Source organism: Dendrobates tinctorius, unplaced genomic scaffold (genome assembly GCF_039654945.1).
Source record: "Dendrobates tinctorius isolate UK_male_01 unplaced genomic scaffold, ASM3965494v1 ptg000324l, whole genome shotgun sequence".
Classification (NCBI taxonomy): domain Eukaryota; kingdom Metazoa; phylum Chordata; class Amphibia; order Anura; family Dendrobatidae; genus Dendrobates; species Dendrobates tinctorius.
The window spans coordinates 152,962-167,414 of NW_027361991.1; the positions used below are offsets into that span (position 1 = coordinate 152,962).

Consider the following 14,453-nt stretch of genomic DNA (forward strand, 5'->3'; position numbering starts at 1 on the left):
ACTACATGCATGCTACATACATACTACATGCTACATACATACTACATACATACCACATACATACTACATACATACCACATATATACTACATACATACTACATACATCATACATACTACATACATAACACATATATACTACATACATACTACATACATACTACATACATACTACATGCTACATACATACTACATACATACTACATACATACCACATATATACTACATACATACTACATACATACTACATACATAACACATATATACTACATACATACTACATACATACTACATACATACTACATACATACTACATACATACTACATGCATGCTACATACATACTACATATATACTACATACATACTACATACATACTACATACATACTACATGCATGCTACATACATACTACATGCTACATACATACTACATATATACTACATGCATGCTACATACATACTACATGCTACATACATACTACATACATACTACATACATACTACATGCATGCTACATACATACTACATGCTACATACATACTACATATATACTACATGCATGCTACATACATACTACATGCTACATACATACTACATACACTCACTGGCCACTTTATTAGGTACACCATGCTAGTAAGGGGTTGGACCCCCTTTTGCCTTCAGAACTGCCTCAATTCTTCGTGGCAGAGATTCAACAAGGTGCTGGAAGCATTCCTCAGAGATTTTGGACCATATTGACATGATGGCATCACACAGTTGGCGCAGATTTGTCGGCTGCACATCCCTGATGCGAATCTCCCGTTCCACCACATCCCAAAGATGCTCTATTGGATTGAGATCTGGTGACTGAGGAGGCCATTTGAGTACAGTAAACTCATTGTCATGTTCAAGAAACCAATCTGAGATGATTCGAGCTTTATGACATGGCGCATTATCCTGCTGAAAGTAGCCATCAGATGTTGGGTACATTGTGGTCATAAAGGGATGGACATGGTCAGCAACAATACTCAGGTAGGCTGTGGCGTTGCAACGATGCTCAATTGGTTCCAAGGGGCCCAAAGAGTGCCCAGAAAAAATTCCCCACACCATGACACCACCACCACCAGCCTGAACCGTTGATACAAGGCAGGATGGATCCATGCTTTCATGTTGTTTACGCCAAATTCTGACCCTACCATCCGAATGTCGCAGCAGAAATCGAGACTCATCAGACCAGGCAACGTTTTTCCAATCTTCTACTGTCCAATTTCGATGAGCTTGTGCAAATTGTAGCCTCAGTTTCCTGTTCTTAGCTGAGAGGAGTGGTACCCAGTGTGGTCTTCTGCTGCTGTAGCCCATCTGCCTCAAAGTTCGACGCACTGTGCATTCAGAGATGCTCTTCTGCCTACCTTGGTTGTAACGGGTGGCAATTTGAGTCACTGTTGCCTTTCTATCAGCTCGAACCAGTCTGCCCATTCTCCTCTGACCTCTGGCATCAACATGGCATTTCCGGCCACAGAACTGCCGCTCACTGGATTTTTTTTCTTTTTCGGACCATTCTCTGTAAACCCTAGAGATGGTTGTGCGTGAAAATCCCAGTAGATCAGCAGTTTCTGAAATTCTCAGACCAGCCCTTCTGGCACCAACAATCATGCCACGTTCAAAGGCACTCAAATCACCTTTCTTCCCCATACTGATGCTCGGTTTGAACTGCAGGAGATTGTCTTGACCATGTCTACATGCCTAAATGCACTGAGTTGCCGCCATGTGATTGGCTGATTAGAAATTAAGTCTTAACACACAGTTGGACAGGTGTACCTAATAAAGTGGCCAGTGAGTGTATATACTACATACATACTACATATATGCTACATACATACTACATATATACTACATGCATGCTACATACATACTGCATGCTACATGCATGCTACATACATACTACATACATACTACATGCTACATACATACCACATATATACTACATACATACTACATACAATACATTCATACAATACATACATAGACATACAGTACATATAACATAGAGTAACATACTTACCAATACTTGTCACATTGTTCCCCGAAGCCATTGTCTTTTACGGAATAAATATTAACATAACAAACCACAAAAATACTCACCCACGATCCGAAGCAGTCCACGAGTGTGTCCCACGACGATCTTGGGTAGAGAACTGCAGCATCAGCTGTTGCTGCCGTTCTCTACGGGACGGGCTGCAGGAATCCAATGACGGAAGGTAGGTATCCTTCCGCACTGTATTCCTCCGCCACTTAAAAAAAAAAAAAGTCCCTAGTCTCACTTTATGCCATTGCTGCGTGGGAATTTCCCACACAGCAATGGCATAAAGTGAGACTAGGGACTTTTTTTTTTTTAAGTGGCGGAGGAATACAGTGCGGAAGGATACCTACCTTCCGTCATTGGATTCCTGCAGCCCGTAGAGAACGGCAGCAACAGCTGATGCTGCAGTTCTCTACCCAAGATCGTCGTGGGACACACTCGTGGACTGCTTCGGATCGTGGGTGAGTATTTTTGTGGTTTGTTATGTTAATATTTATTCCGTAAAAGACAATGGCTTCGGGGAACAATGTGACAAGTATTGGTAAGTATGTTACTCTATGTTATATGTACTGTATGTCTATGTATGTATTGTATGAATGTATTGTATGTAGTATGTATGTAGTATATATGTGGTATGTATGTAGCATGTAGTATGTATGTAGTATGTATGTACCATGCATGCAGTATGTATGTAGCATGCATGTAGTATATATGTAGTATGTATGTAGCATGTAGTATGTATGTAGCATGCATGTAGTATATATGTAGTATGTATGTAGCATGTAGTATGTATGTAGTATGTATGTAGTATGTATGTGGTATGTATGTAGCATGTAGTATGTATGTAGCATGCAGTATGTATGTAGCATGCATGTAGTATATATGTAGTATGTATGTAGCATATATGTAGTATGTATGTAGCATGTAGTATGTATGTAGCATGCAGTATGTATGTAGCATGCATGTAGTATATATGTAGTATGTATGTAGCATATATGTAGTATGTATGTAGTATGTAGCATGCATGTAGTATATATGTAGTATGTATGTAGCATATATGTAGTATGTATGTAGCATGTAGTATATATGTAGTATGCATGTTGCATGCATGTAGTATATATGTAGTATGTATGTTGCATGTAGTATATATGTAGTATGAATGTAGCATGTATGTAGTATGTAGTATGAATGTAGCATGTATGTAGTATGCATGTTGTATGTATGTAGCATGTAATTTTTTATTTTTTTTTACATTCAACACATTAGCCGGATGATGGGACTACTACTGTCCCATCATTGGCTAATGTGTCAATCACTGTCATGGTAGCAGGCATCGCCCGATGGGACTTGTAGTCCCATCGGACGATGCCTGCACAGACCCCCGAAGCCTGCACAGCCCCCCGGCAGGCCGGCACAGCCCCCCGGAGCCTGCACAGCCCCACCGGCAGGCCGGCACAGCCCCCCGGCAGGCCGGCACAGCCCACCGGAGCCTGCACAGACCCCCTGGCAGGCCGGCACAGCCCCCCGAAAGGCCCGTACAGACCCCAGAGAGGCTGTACAAGGGAAAAACAGGATTTTTCTTATTCCGATACCGGAAGTCCCATAGACTTGAATGGGACTTCCGGTATCGGAATCGGCGATACCGATACTTTTTTTTAAGATCGGCCGATCCATTCCGATCCGATACTTTGAAGTATCGGACGGTATCGCTCAACTCTAGTAACCACTCCAACCTCCCCTTCTAGGTTGCCTAGCATGCACGGAGTTACCACTGGCTCTCTGTCTTGCCACGGCTTGATGAGGTTGACATGGTAAATCTGGTATGGCTTCCGTCTTCCGGGTTGGTGGATCTTGTAGTTTACATCTCCCAGCTTCTCCACCACCTCATATGGCCCTTGCCACTTGGCCAAGAACTTACTCTCCACCATCGGGATTAGCACGAGAACTCGGTCTCCTGGATTGAACTGCCTCACTCTGGCTGACCGGTTGTAGACCCTGGCCTGAGCCTCTTGTGCCTGGCGGAGATGTTCTTTAACAATGGGCATCACCTTCGTAACCCTCTGCTGCATCAGTGCCACATGCTCAATGATGCTTCTGTGGGGCGTGACTTCGGCTTCCCAGGTTTCCTTGGCTATATCTAGGAGACCTCGCGGCACTGACTTCACGGATAGAAAACAGCAAATACGGTAAGAGACAATCCCAGTCTCTACCATCTTTCTCTATGACTTTTCTCAGGATGCTCTTCAGTGTCTTGTTAAACCTCTCAACAAGGCCATCTGACTGTGGATGGTACACTGAAGTCCTCAACTGGGAGATTTGCAAGACTCTGCACAATTCCATCATCACCTTGCTCATAAAAGGTGTCCCCTGGTCGGTCAGGATCTCCTTCGGCAAACCCGTCCGGGAAAACACATGGACCAGCTCACGGGCTATACTCTTCGCGGAGGAGTTTCGCAGGGGAATGGCCTCAGGATAGCATGTGGCATAGTCCAGGATGACTAATGTATACTGATGGCCCCGAGCTGATTTAACTAAGGGACCGCCCAAATCCATGGAAATTCCCTCAAATGGCACCTCAATAATGGGCAGTGGCACAAGAGGGTTCCGAAAATGAGATGTGGGGGCAGCTAACTGACATGTCAGGCAGGACCTGCAATATCTTGCTATTTCCCGGTGACACCCAGGCCAATAGACCCTCTGTACAATCCATTCCTGTGTTTTTTCCACCCCCAGGTGTCCCCCCAAGATGTGTGAATGGGCCATGTCCAAAACTTTTCGTCTATAGGGGTCAGGTACTATTAACTGCTCTACCACCTCCTGACCCATATTTTCGTGACCCGGTACAATTCTCCACTCAACATAAAATAGGGAAACCTTGTGTCTTTCCCAGCTCTTGTGCAACCCCATTAATGACGGTGACATTGTTAAAGGTTTCCCTCAGCGTGGGGTCCCTATGTTGAGCAGTCCCAAAATTCTCCCCGGCCACCCCTAACTCCGGGAAGTCAGGGACAGGGGACCCTTCCTCTTCATACCCAACAAGGACACATAAAGGAAACCCATCTGCCTCTGGTGGTGGCGATACCTCATTGAGGTGGATTGGTTCCCTGCTCTTGCTAGCACACTCAGAACCCTTCCCACACAAATCCCAAACCAGACAGAAATCCCGGCCAATAATTATAGGATGCAACAAGTCTCGAACAACGCCAACTTCATGCGACTCGGTGCCGTGCGCCGTTTCAATATTCACCCTAGCCATAGGGTAGTCCTTTGCATCGCCATGTATGCACCGAACATCAATCTTTTTACCCGGGAATATGTTGAGAGGAAAACTGGCCCTCACAAGGGTCACCAAGCTCCCGGAGTCTAGAAGTGCCATTGCTGCTCGCCCGATCACCTTCACGGGACATGCTTGTGGCCCCTCGTTAGGTGGCGAATTCACACTGCAAGCTGGATATGCGTAGTATGAACTACGGCATCCCATGCTGCAGTCCATTTGCTGGGTGGTCTGGGAACAACAGGCAGCTATATGTCCTGGGCTGTGACACTTCCAGCAAATAATATCACCCGAGGGGACCTTGGGCACCGCCACCCCTGCCCCTTTTGATCTTGGACGCACCACCCCTTTTTGGGACTCCGCCCCTGCTGGGTCCCCCAATACGGAATGGGCTGCTTCCCCAAGGAACCTTCCATCCCCTGGTATCTCTCGACCAGCCCAACCAGTTCATCAGCTTTTTGGGGATCACCCTGGGCCACCCAGGTCTGTAGGGGTCTCGGCAGAGAATGCACACACCGATCCATGACCACTCACTCTACCATCTGTGCCGGGGAAGACGACTCTGGCTGCAGCCATTTCTGGACCAGGTGCAACAGGTCGAACATTTGGGAGCACGGCGGTTTGTCCCGGTGATAGGCCCAGCGATGAACTCTCTGTGCCCTGGTAGTCATTGTTACCCCCAAGCGTGCGAGAATTTCCGCTTTTAATTTGGGATACTCTCTGGCGTCTTGTACAGTCAGGTCAAAGTACACCTTCTGGGGTTCCCTCGTTAGGTATGGGGCCAGTACCTCCGCCCACCGCTCTGGCTGAAGTTTTTCCCTCTCAGCCACCCTCTCAAACACCATAAGGAAGGCCTCCAAATCATCCTCAGGGGTCATTTTTTGTAATGCGCACCTTAATACCTTCCTGACGTGGGTGTCATCAGCCGGACCTGGGGTTGGGGCGCTCGTCCTGCCCTCCTGGATGGTGGTTGCCAGAAGCTGCATCAGCTGCCGTTGCTCCTGCTCGCTCTGCTGCCATTGCTCCTGCTGGCTCTGCTGGAGCTGCTGTAAGAACAGCCTGATGGCCTCCTGTTGCTGTGTCTGGGCCTGGACCAGGTGTTTCAGCAGGTCCTCCATTATTCCAGGTAGAGCTTGCTGCCTCAATGAAAACCTCACCCAGGACATGCAGGAACGGTCTCACGTCTCTGCTGGGAACTCTGCCCGCACGTCTAGCACCAATTGTAGGGATTCTACTCGCTTAGGTGCGACGGGAGACAGTCAGGAGGCAGGTCCCCTTGAAGTTCATGCGGTTTATTATGTCATTAACCAAACAGCATGTCACCAAAATAAACAGCCTTCAGTTAAGGCGACAAAATAACATTAAAATGTCCTTTCCTTCAGGCTCAGTCCGCGAGCCTCGGCGCACAAAGGAGGTGTATACCCTCCTCACATACAGCTGCCTTGTTCATGAGCAGGCCACATTATAAGGGTGTAGCCACACCCACGAACCCCGCAGCTGACTGGTCACATGACTGACATCACCACAGGTCCTTCAAAATAATAATACAGCGATATTTGTTATGCCTTACATTATGGAGACAAGCCATTTATGAGACACTTATCTCCCATCGATTACACGACCCTTAGCCCTGCCACAATATATATATATTTGGAATATGTGTATAATTAGTGAATGTGGTAAAAGACGACCTACATAAAGTATATACATAATATATATATATATATATATATATATATATATATACATACACACACACACACACGTAAGAAAGCGAATATCTCTAAAAAAAAAATACAACGTGCAATATAGGAGGACCAAAAAAAGACGGACAAAAAATAAATGGAGAGATATTCAAACTGGCAGCAAAGTTTACAGATGAAATACAGTGACTCAGCAATTCAAAACAACATATATACTGGCCATAAAAATAAGTCAAACAGTGCATATAATGTATATTGGACACCAACCTTGGTAGAGTGTGGGCAAAGAGATCCAAATGCGCGTTTCGCTTTGTTGCTTCTTTGGGGGGTGAAGCAACAAAGCGAAACACGCGTTGGGGTCTCTCTGCCCACACTCTACCAAGGATGGTGTCCAATATATATGCACTGTTTGACTTATTTTTATGGCCAGTATATATGTTGTTTTGAACTGCTGAGTCACTGTATTTCATCTGTAAACTTTGCTGCCAGTTTGAATATCTCTCCATATATTTTTCGGTAGGTCCGTTTTTTTAGATTTATTTGCTGACTTACACGTGTATATATCAATAATATAACGCTGTAAGCGTCACTCTGTCCAAAGCCTTTATAGACCTGCGCAGTCTGGCTCCAGACAGAATGAGGCAGCCAGCTGTGAGGAGTGTGTATGGCGCCGGAGATGGCGGTACCGTACACACTGCATACCGCCATCTCCAACGCCATACTTACATACTTACCTGACCGGGAGGAGCGTTGGCGCGGCGCTTCTTTTCGGCCAGAGACCGGGGCAGGAGTGCGGCCGGAATCGCGCATGTGCATAGCGCGATCTAGCGCCATTTTACTGAAGACACACTTGCAGTGGGTCTTCAGCAATATGGCGTCGGACAGCGCTATGGGCATGCGCGATTCTGGCTGCACTCCTGCCCCGGCCTCCAGCAGAACGTGACAGCGCTGGAGCACAGGAAAGAAAGGTGAGTATATATTTTTTTTGTATGTGTGTAGTATTAATTAGGAGTGAGGGGACCATGCATACCAGGATAGGGGAGGGGAGAGGACCATGCTTTCCAGGATTGGGGGGAGTGAGGGGGCCATGCATACCAGGATTGGGGGTTGAGGGGTACCATGCATACCAGGATGGGGGGATGAGGGGTACCATGCATACCAGGATTGGGGGATGAGGGGTACCATGCATACCAGGATAGGGGGTGAGGGGACTATGCATACCAGGATAGGGGAGGTGAGAAGACCATGCAAACCAGGATGGGGGGTGAGGGGGCCATGCATACCAGGATAGGGGGGAGAGGACCATGCATACCAGGATTGGGGGGTGAGGGGGCCATGCATACCAGGATTGGGGGATGAGGGGTACCATGCATACTAGGATAGTGGGGTGAGGGGACCATTCATACTAGGATTGGGGAATGAGGAGTACCATGTTTACCAGGATTGGGGGATGAAGGGTACCATGCATACCAGGATTGAGGGATGAGGGGTACCATGCATACCAGGATTGGGGGATGAGGGGTACCATGCATACCAGGATAGGGGGGTGAGGGGACCATACATACCAGGATAGGGATGAGGGAGTACCATGCATACCAGGATTGGGGGGTGAGAGGACCATGCATACCAGGATTGGGGGATGAGGGGTACCCGCAGAAGTGGTCATCGGCATGCCTTCCAATGATGCGGCATGCCGGAAGAGTAGGAAGGAAATGCCGGATTTCCAGGTCTGAGAGGCTCTGCCCCCCCAGAACTCACCCGTGGCGTGCTCCTCGTCCTGAAGTTCGGGTCTCGCGGCTGCCCACTCCAGGGGAGCCGTCGCAGCAGCTGCAGCCCAGAGTCCTTTTGCAGAGGAATGTGGCCGACGCCGGGAGCGCACAGCTCAATCGGCCACTGAGGGACCTCTCGAGGTGTCAGCAGTGCTGTGGGGCTCGTGCCACCAAGCCTTCACTATCCCGTAACCCCTTAGGGAGGGATGGAGTTTCGCCGGGAGCCCCCTGCTCGACCGGACCCCAGGTAATCATCTTCGCACATCTGTGCTCCTCTTCCTGCATCTGTCCCTGATAGGGACAGGAAAAAAAATGACGGGTGGTGGTGGGGAGGGGCTATTTAACCTCTTCTGTGTTCCTGTCCCTATCAAGGATATGAAGGACAACCTCCTAGTGGTGCTGTCAGGAGGGACGTCTTGGAAAAATGTTCTTACTATTTTCCACGCAAAAATTTGAGGTTTGTCTTATGGTCTGGAAAATATGATAATTTCTAATAATCCAGTGTCGCTGCCCACTCTGACTTCCTTGGTTGCGCAGGCACTGGAATCCCTGGCTTGCGCAGTATGGCACATGAAGCTGTGCTTGCGCAGCGTTGAGCCAGCCATGAGTTTGCAAAACCAGCGATTATCATCCTTGTAGTTTATGGGACTCACAAAGCCATTTGAGCCTGTCAAAATTTTCATAAAGTTCACCCATGGACACACTCCTCTCCCACTCATTCATCTCAATTCTCAGAGTGCCAAATCTCTAAGATATGGTATTTTCCTTTCACCCTTGGATTGCAAACAAGCATGATTGTGACCCAATAGCTTGGGGGAAATCACAAAAACTGAGCCACAGGTTTTGCACCCCTATAGTAATGCATAGGAGGGTCAGATGCTCCATAGAGAAAAGTAATCTTCATTCTATGTTGCAGTTTATAATGGTGGAACTAAATAGGAAATACATTTTGCCAAACAGTAGCAACTTTGGTAAAAAAAAAAATTGGTTTCAGTATTGGACTCTAATGTGTATGGTGATATGGCCCATATATGCAGTGGCTTCTTAATGAAAAAATATATTTTAATTTCTCGTTTCAGATTCTCATCCAGTACCTTTAATTGGTTCAAGTCAAAAATTTACTTAAAGACAATACACATCTGCTATTCTATTTTTTACCATCATTTCTACATACAAAGTCATCACAATTCCTTTAATGGTTACAAGTTTCCAGGTCTCGGAGTAGATAATTCTTATATAATGACACTACCACAATACTCCTTTATAGACATGATGTTCTAACAATGGAGTTGAGTTATTCTCTCTCTTCTGAACTTAAAGTAAAGATGAGCAGAACTTTTGATATTTCAACATGCCGGGTTGTCTAAATTTTCCCCCAAAATTTGATTCATCAGGAATAAATTTACTCAAATCTCAATTTTGGAAAGGTAAAAATTGTTTGGAAAATATAAGAGAAATAGTGAGAGATATCCCCGTTGCCCATAAGAGGTTAGAAGTCAGAGAGATGACCCCGGTGATTATAAAAGCTTACACTCTACATGAGAGAAAGGACCCCGCTGACCATAAGAGCGTACACTCTACAGGAGAGAGAGGACCCAGCTGACCATAAGAGCTTACACTCTACAGGAGAGAGAGAGGGCCCTCATCAGAGAGGACACCGCTGATGATAATAGCTTACATTCTGCGAGAGGTCCGTTGACTAAGAGATGAGACTGACCGTATGAACTTATGCTTTATATTTAGAGGGAAAGAGAGAGGGCCCCACTGATAAGATCTTACACTTTACAGGAGAGAAAGAGGGGACCTTTCTGACCATAAAAGCTTATGCTCTATAGGAGAGAGCGAACCTCACTGACCATAAGTACTTGCACTCTACAGAGAGCAGAATTACTACACAGTAACTCAGGAGATGGAAAATGACTGTTGTCCAAACTGTGTTCCACTGGGAAAAGCTGATCTGTAATAGCCCAGGTGTTAACTACTACAGTACAAGGTATGATAATCTTCTAGATGTCAAAGCTGTAAGACATTTTGGGGAAGACCAAGCTACCACAAAAAACCACATTAGCTCCCTCTCTGATGCTTCAGTGTGGAAATTAGTGCTGGGCAAGTTTTTTTTCAGGGTGAATCCCAAAATAAATCTCAAACTTGTTCTCGTGAAACCATGAAATTCAACTCAAACTCTCTCTTCTAAGTATCAATTGGCTAATTTCTACTAAAGAAGCATTCAGGAGGCTTCCAAACAATGCTATAATGTTGATCAACAGAATGTTGGTTGTCACAGAATGTGAGAGGTTTCACAGAATTACCTGAAATGTACAGTAAATACAAATTCCTGCTTAAAAAAACATTAAAGTTTGGTAGTCAGTTTATGGGGTATTATCTTCTGAAAAACAATTGGAAATTGTTCTTACATTTTTTCAATAATTGTTTCACCAGCAAATCAACAAGTCCAAGCAGAAGTGGTCAGCATGGGACAAGATTGCAATGTAACACTACATTTGGGGATTTCATCGCAGACTGGCAAGCTGACTACTTTTTTTACTCCAACACTACATAACATCTGTTCAAAAGAATAAATGCCAATTGGTTGTACCAAAACTGCAAGTGTGAGAAATGCTACAGCTCAATGGTCTGTCTAATAAAGGGGCAGTCCAACACCAGGGGTGTTGATGACAGTTTTTTGTCCTCAAAAGGAGCATGGACACCCTGATAATGTTCTGCTCTGAATCAAGCCCTAGTTTTAGGTTGATAAAGATTCCATATTTGCTGTACATGTATGTTTAGGCTCTTCCAGCTCCATTCTCTTCTCTCCACACAATCTGTGTGTAGCTTTGCCTTGCAGAATAAGAACCCACATTAAAAAGCTCAAACTTTCACGTCTCACAATCAGAGATTCTCAACAGTTAGATATATAGTTTATGGGCCAGGTACTTGAGAAGAATCTAAATTTTTGGGAAAAAAAAGGAATAAAAAAAATGACAATATGAAGGTTTTCACCGGGATTCACCTCTTCTTTTAACCACAGTAGAGAGCAGAACACCGATTCAAGAGCATATGCATGACACAAATTCTACATTCATGTCAATGGTCACCCATGTGCTTCATTTACATGGGGAGGAAAATGATGATTTACAGTAACTTCCCCTTTGCAACATAAAATAAAATATTAAAATTCCATATGGTAGGAGTTCTAGCAATCAGACCCCCAGGGGCTTCATACTACACCTCTTACTACTTGCCCATTTTCTTTCAGCTTTATTGACTGCATAGTAGAAAAAGAGAGAGCTCAATCCTCGTCTAGGTCATCAGATATTAGTGTAAAACAGCCGAGAAACTAAACTCCCTAGAATAATTCCTACCGTTTTATTTACATTTGTAGTTATGTATATTCTGTTTATTGTTTTTTTTGCTTTCTTGTTCTTTATTATCTTAATTATGAGAAGACACGGGGGATTACATAGAGCAAGAAGATAAGTGTATTGCCACTCACGCCCAGCCATTAATAGCAGTGATATGAAAAGTCATTTAGATATTGATAGTCTTTACTCTATAGTGTCAAAGATCACAGCAATATAAGGGATGATCCTACAGCGTCTCCTCATTTTTAACTTTGTGACGGGTATTGGTATTGAATGGTAAATGCATTGGGATTTTCAGGAACAGAATCATGGCACAGGTGGTCCTCCTGCTCTTGGTTTTACCACTTCTAATAGGTAAGGGGGCTCTGAAAAGTGTTCTAAATGTCTCTTATCTTCATTTTTACTTAACTTAAAGCTTCTTTCATTGGTCTGAGCACAATACGGAGTAGTAGTTTGGGTAAGCTGAGCCATCATTTTTTGATTCAATGTTAGCTTTGTCAGTGACATATATTTTGTGAATCCTCTAACTCTAACCATCTTAAATTCTGACCTTTCTCAATATGTTTGTCCATAATGATTGATTTTCTTCTACATGAAATTGATGAGCAGAAGTTTTTACTTTAATTCCTATAAAGTCGGTATTGGGATCTATGGTCCTTGACAGAAGACTCAATGATTATTAATGGAAAGTAAAATTTTGAACACTGGGATAAAATGATGAGTTATTCAGGGCAAAAAAAGATGTTTTTTTACTTAGGCCTCTTTCACATATCCGTTTTTTTTAATGCACGATGAGGCGAAAAGTGTGAAAACCGGATCCGGAATTGGATCCAGTTTTGGCACATAGAATGTGATCGTGCAGGATGAACATACGGCGCCTCCGGGTTTTGCCGGAAACGGCAAACTTGCGCCATCCGGCGTCAGCTAAAAACGTTGGCTGCAACGTTTTTTTGCAGCGCCAGACCGGCTTTTTCAACAGCGCATGCGCAGGCATTGAATTTTAACCCCACAAGTGCCCGGCCCAGCGCGCGCTCTCTCTCCCCCCCTCCATACATACCGGTTTCCCCGGTGCTGCCTCTCTCGCTTGCTCTCGCTGCGGCTCCTTTAAATATTTTCCAAGCCGGATCAGGCGCCGCACCTGTATCCGCTGTCACCGTTGCACGCCTGATCTGGTGAGCATTCAAAATGGGGTCACTTCCGGTTAGCTTCTACTGTTCTGGCACCTCAGAGATGTTCAAATGTAATGTGGTGATTGAAAACCATTCCTGAAAAATTTGCACTTCAAAAACTTAATGGCGCTCTATACCTCGTGAGCCATGCAATGTGCTCAAACAATGAAATATGACTGCACACAGCATGTTGTTATGCTAGGAAAAAATGCTGAAAAATTTTCTTCTACTACCTCTTGGGAAAAATTTTTAAAAAAATAAAATTATATATAAGAGAGATATACAGTGCCTTGCGAAAGTATTCGGCTCCCTGGAACGTTTCAATCTTTTCCCACATATCAGGCTTCAAACATAGAGATACCAAATGTAAATTTTTGTTGAAGAATCAACAACAAGTGGGACACAATTGTGAAGTTGAACGAAATTTATTGGTCATTTTAAATTTTTGTGGAAAGTCAAAAACTGAAAAGTAGGGCGTGCAATATTATTCTGCTCCTTTAACTTAATACTTTGTTGCGCCACCTTTTGCTGCGATTCCAGCTGCAAGTCGCTTGGGGTATGTCTATCAGTTTTGTACTGAAATTCTTGCCCATTCTTCCTTGGCAAACAGCTCGAGCACAGTGAGGTTTGATGGAGATCGTTTGTGAACAGCAGTTTTCAGCTCTTTCCACAGATTCTCGATTGGATTCAGGTCTGGACTGTGACTTGGCCATTCTAACACCTGGATACGTTCATTTGTGAACCATTCCATTGTAGATTTTGCTTTATGTTTTGGATCATTGTCTTGTTGGAAGACAAATCTCCGTCCCAGTCTCAGCTCTTTTGCAGACTCCAACAGGTTTTTTTTCCCCAAAAATGGTCCTGTATTTGGCCTCCATTCATCTTCCCATCAATTTTAACCATCTTCCCTGTCCCTTCTGAAGAAAAGCAGGCCCAAACCATGATGCTGCCACCACCATGTTTGACAGTGGGGATGGTGTGTTCAGGGTGATGAACTGTGTTGCCTTTACGCCAAACATATCGTTTGGCATTGTTGCCAAAAAGATCGATTTATGTTTCATCTGACCAGAGCACCTTCTTCCACATGTTTGTTGTGTCTCCCAGGTGGCTTGTTGCAAA

The 14,453-nt window shown here is 44.7% G+C and overlaps 1 protein-coding gene across 1 annotated transcript in view; it reads left to right on the forward strand.

Moving 5' to 3' along the window:
• The first annotated feature begins 12,428 nt into the window (after positions 1-12,428).
• LOC141074111 (uncharacterized) overlaps positions 12,429-14,453 on the forward strand; it is a 64,751-nt gene continuing 62,726 nt past the window's right edge. The window contains exon 1 of the mRNA XM_073561641.1: positions 12,429-12,519. Coding sequence (XP_073417742.1) covers positions 12,474-12,519 — 46 coding nt within the window. The 5' untranslated portion in view covers positions 12,429-12,473. The remainder of the gene's footprint in view (positions 12,520-14,453) is intronic.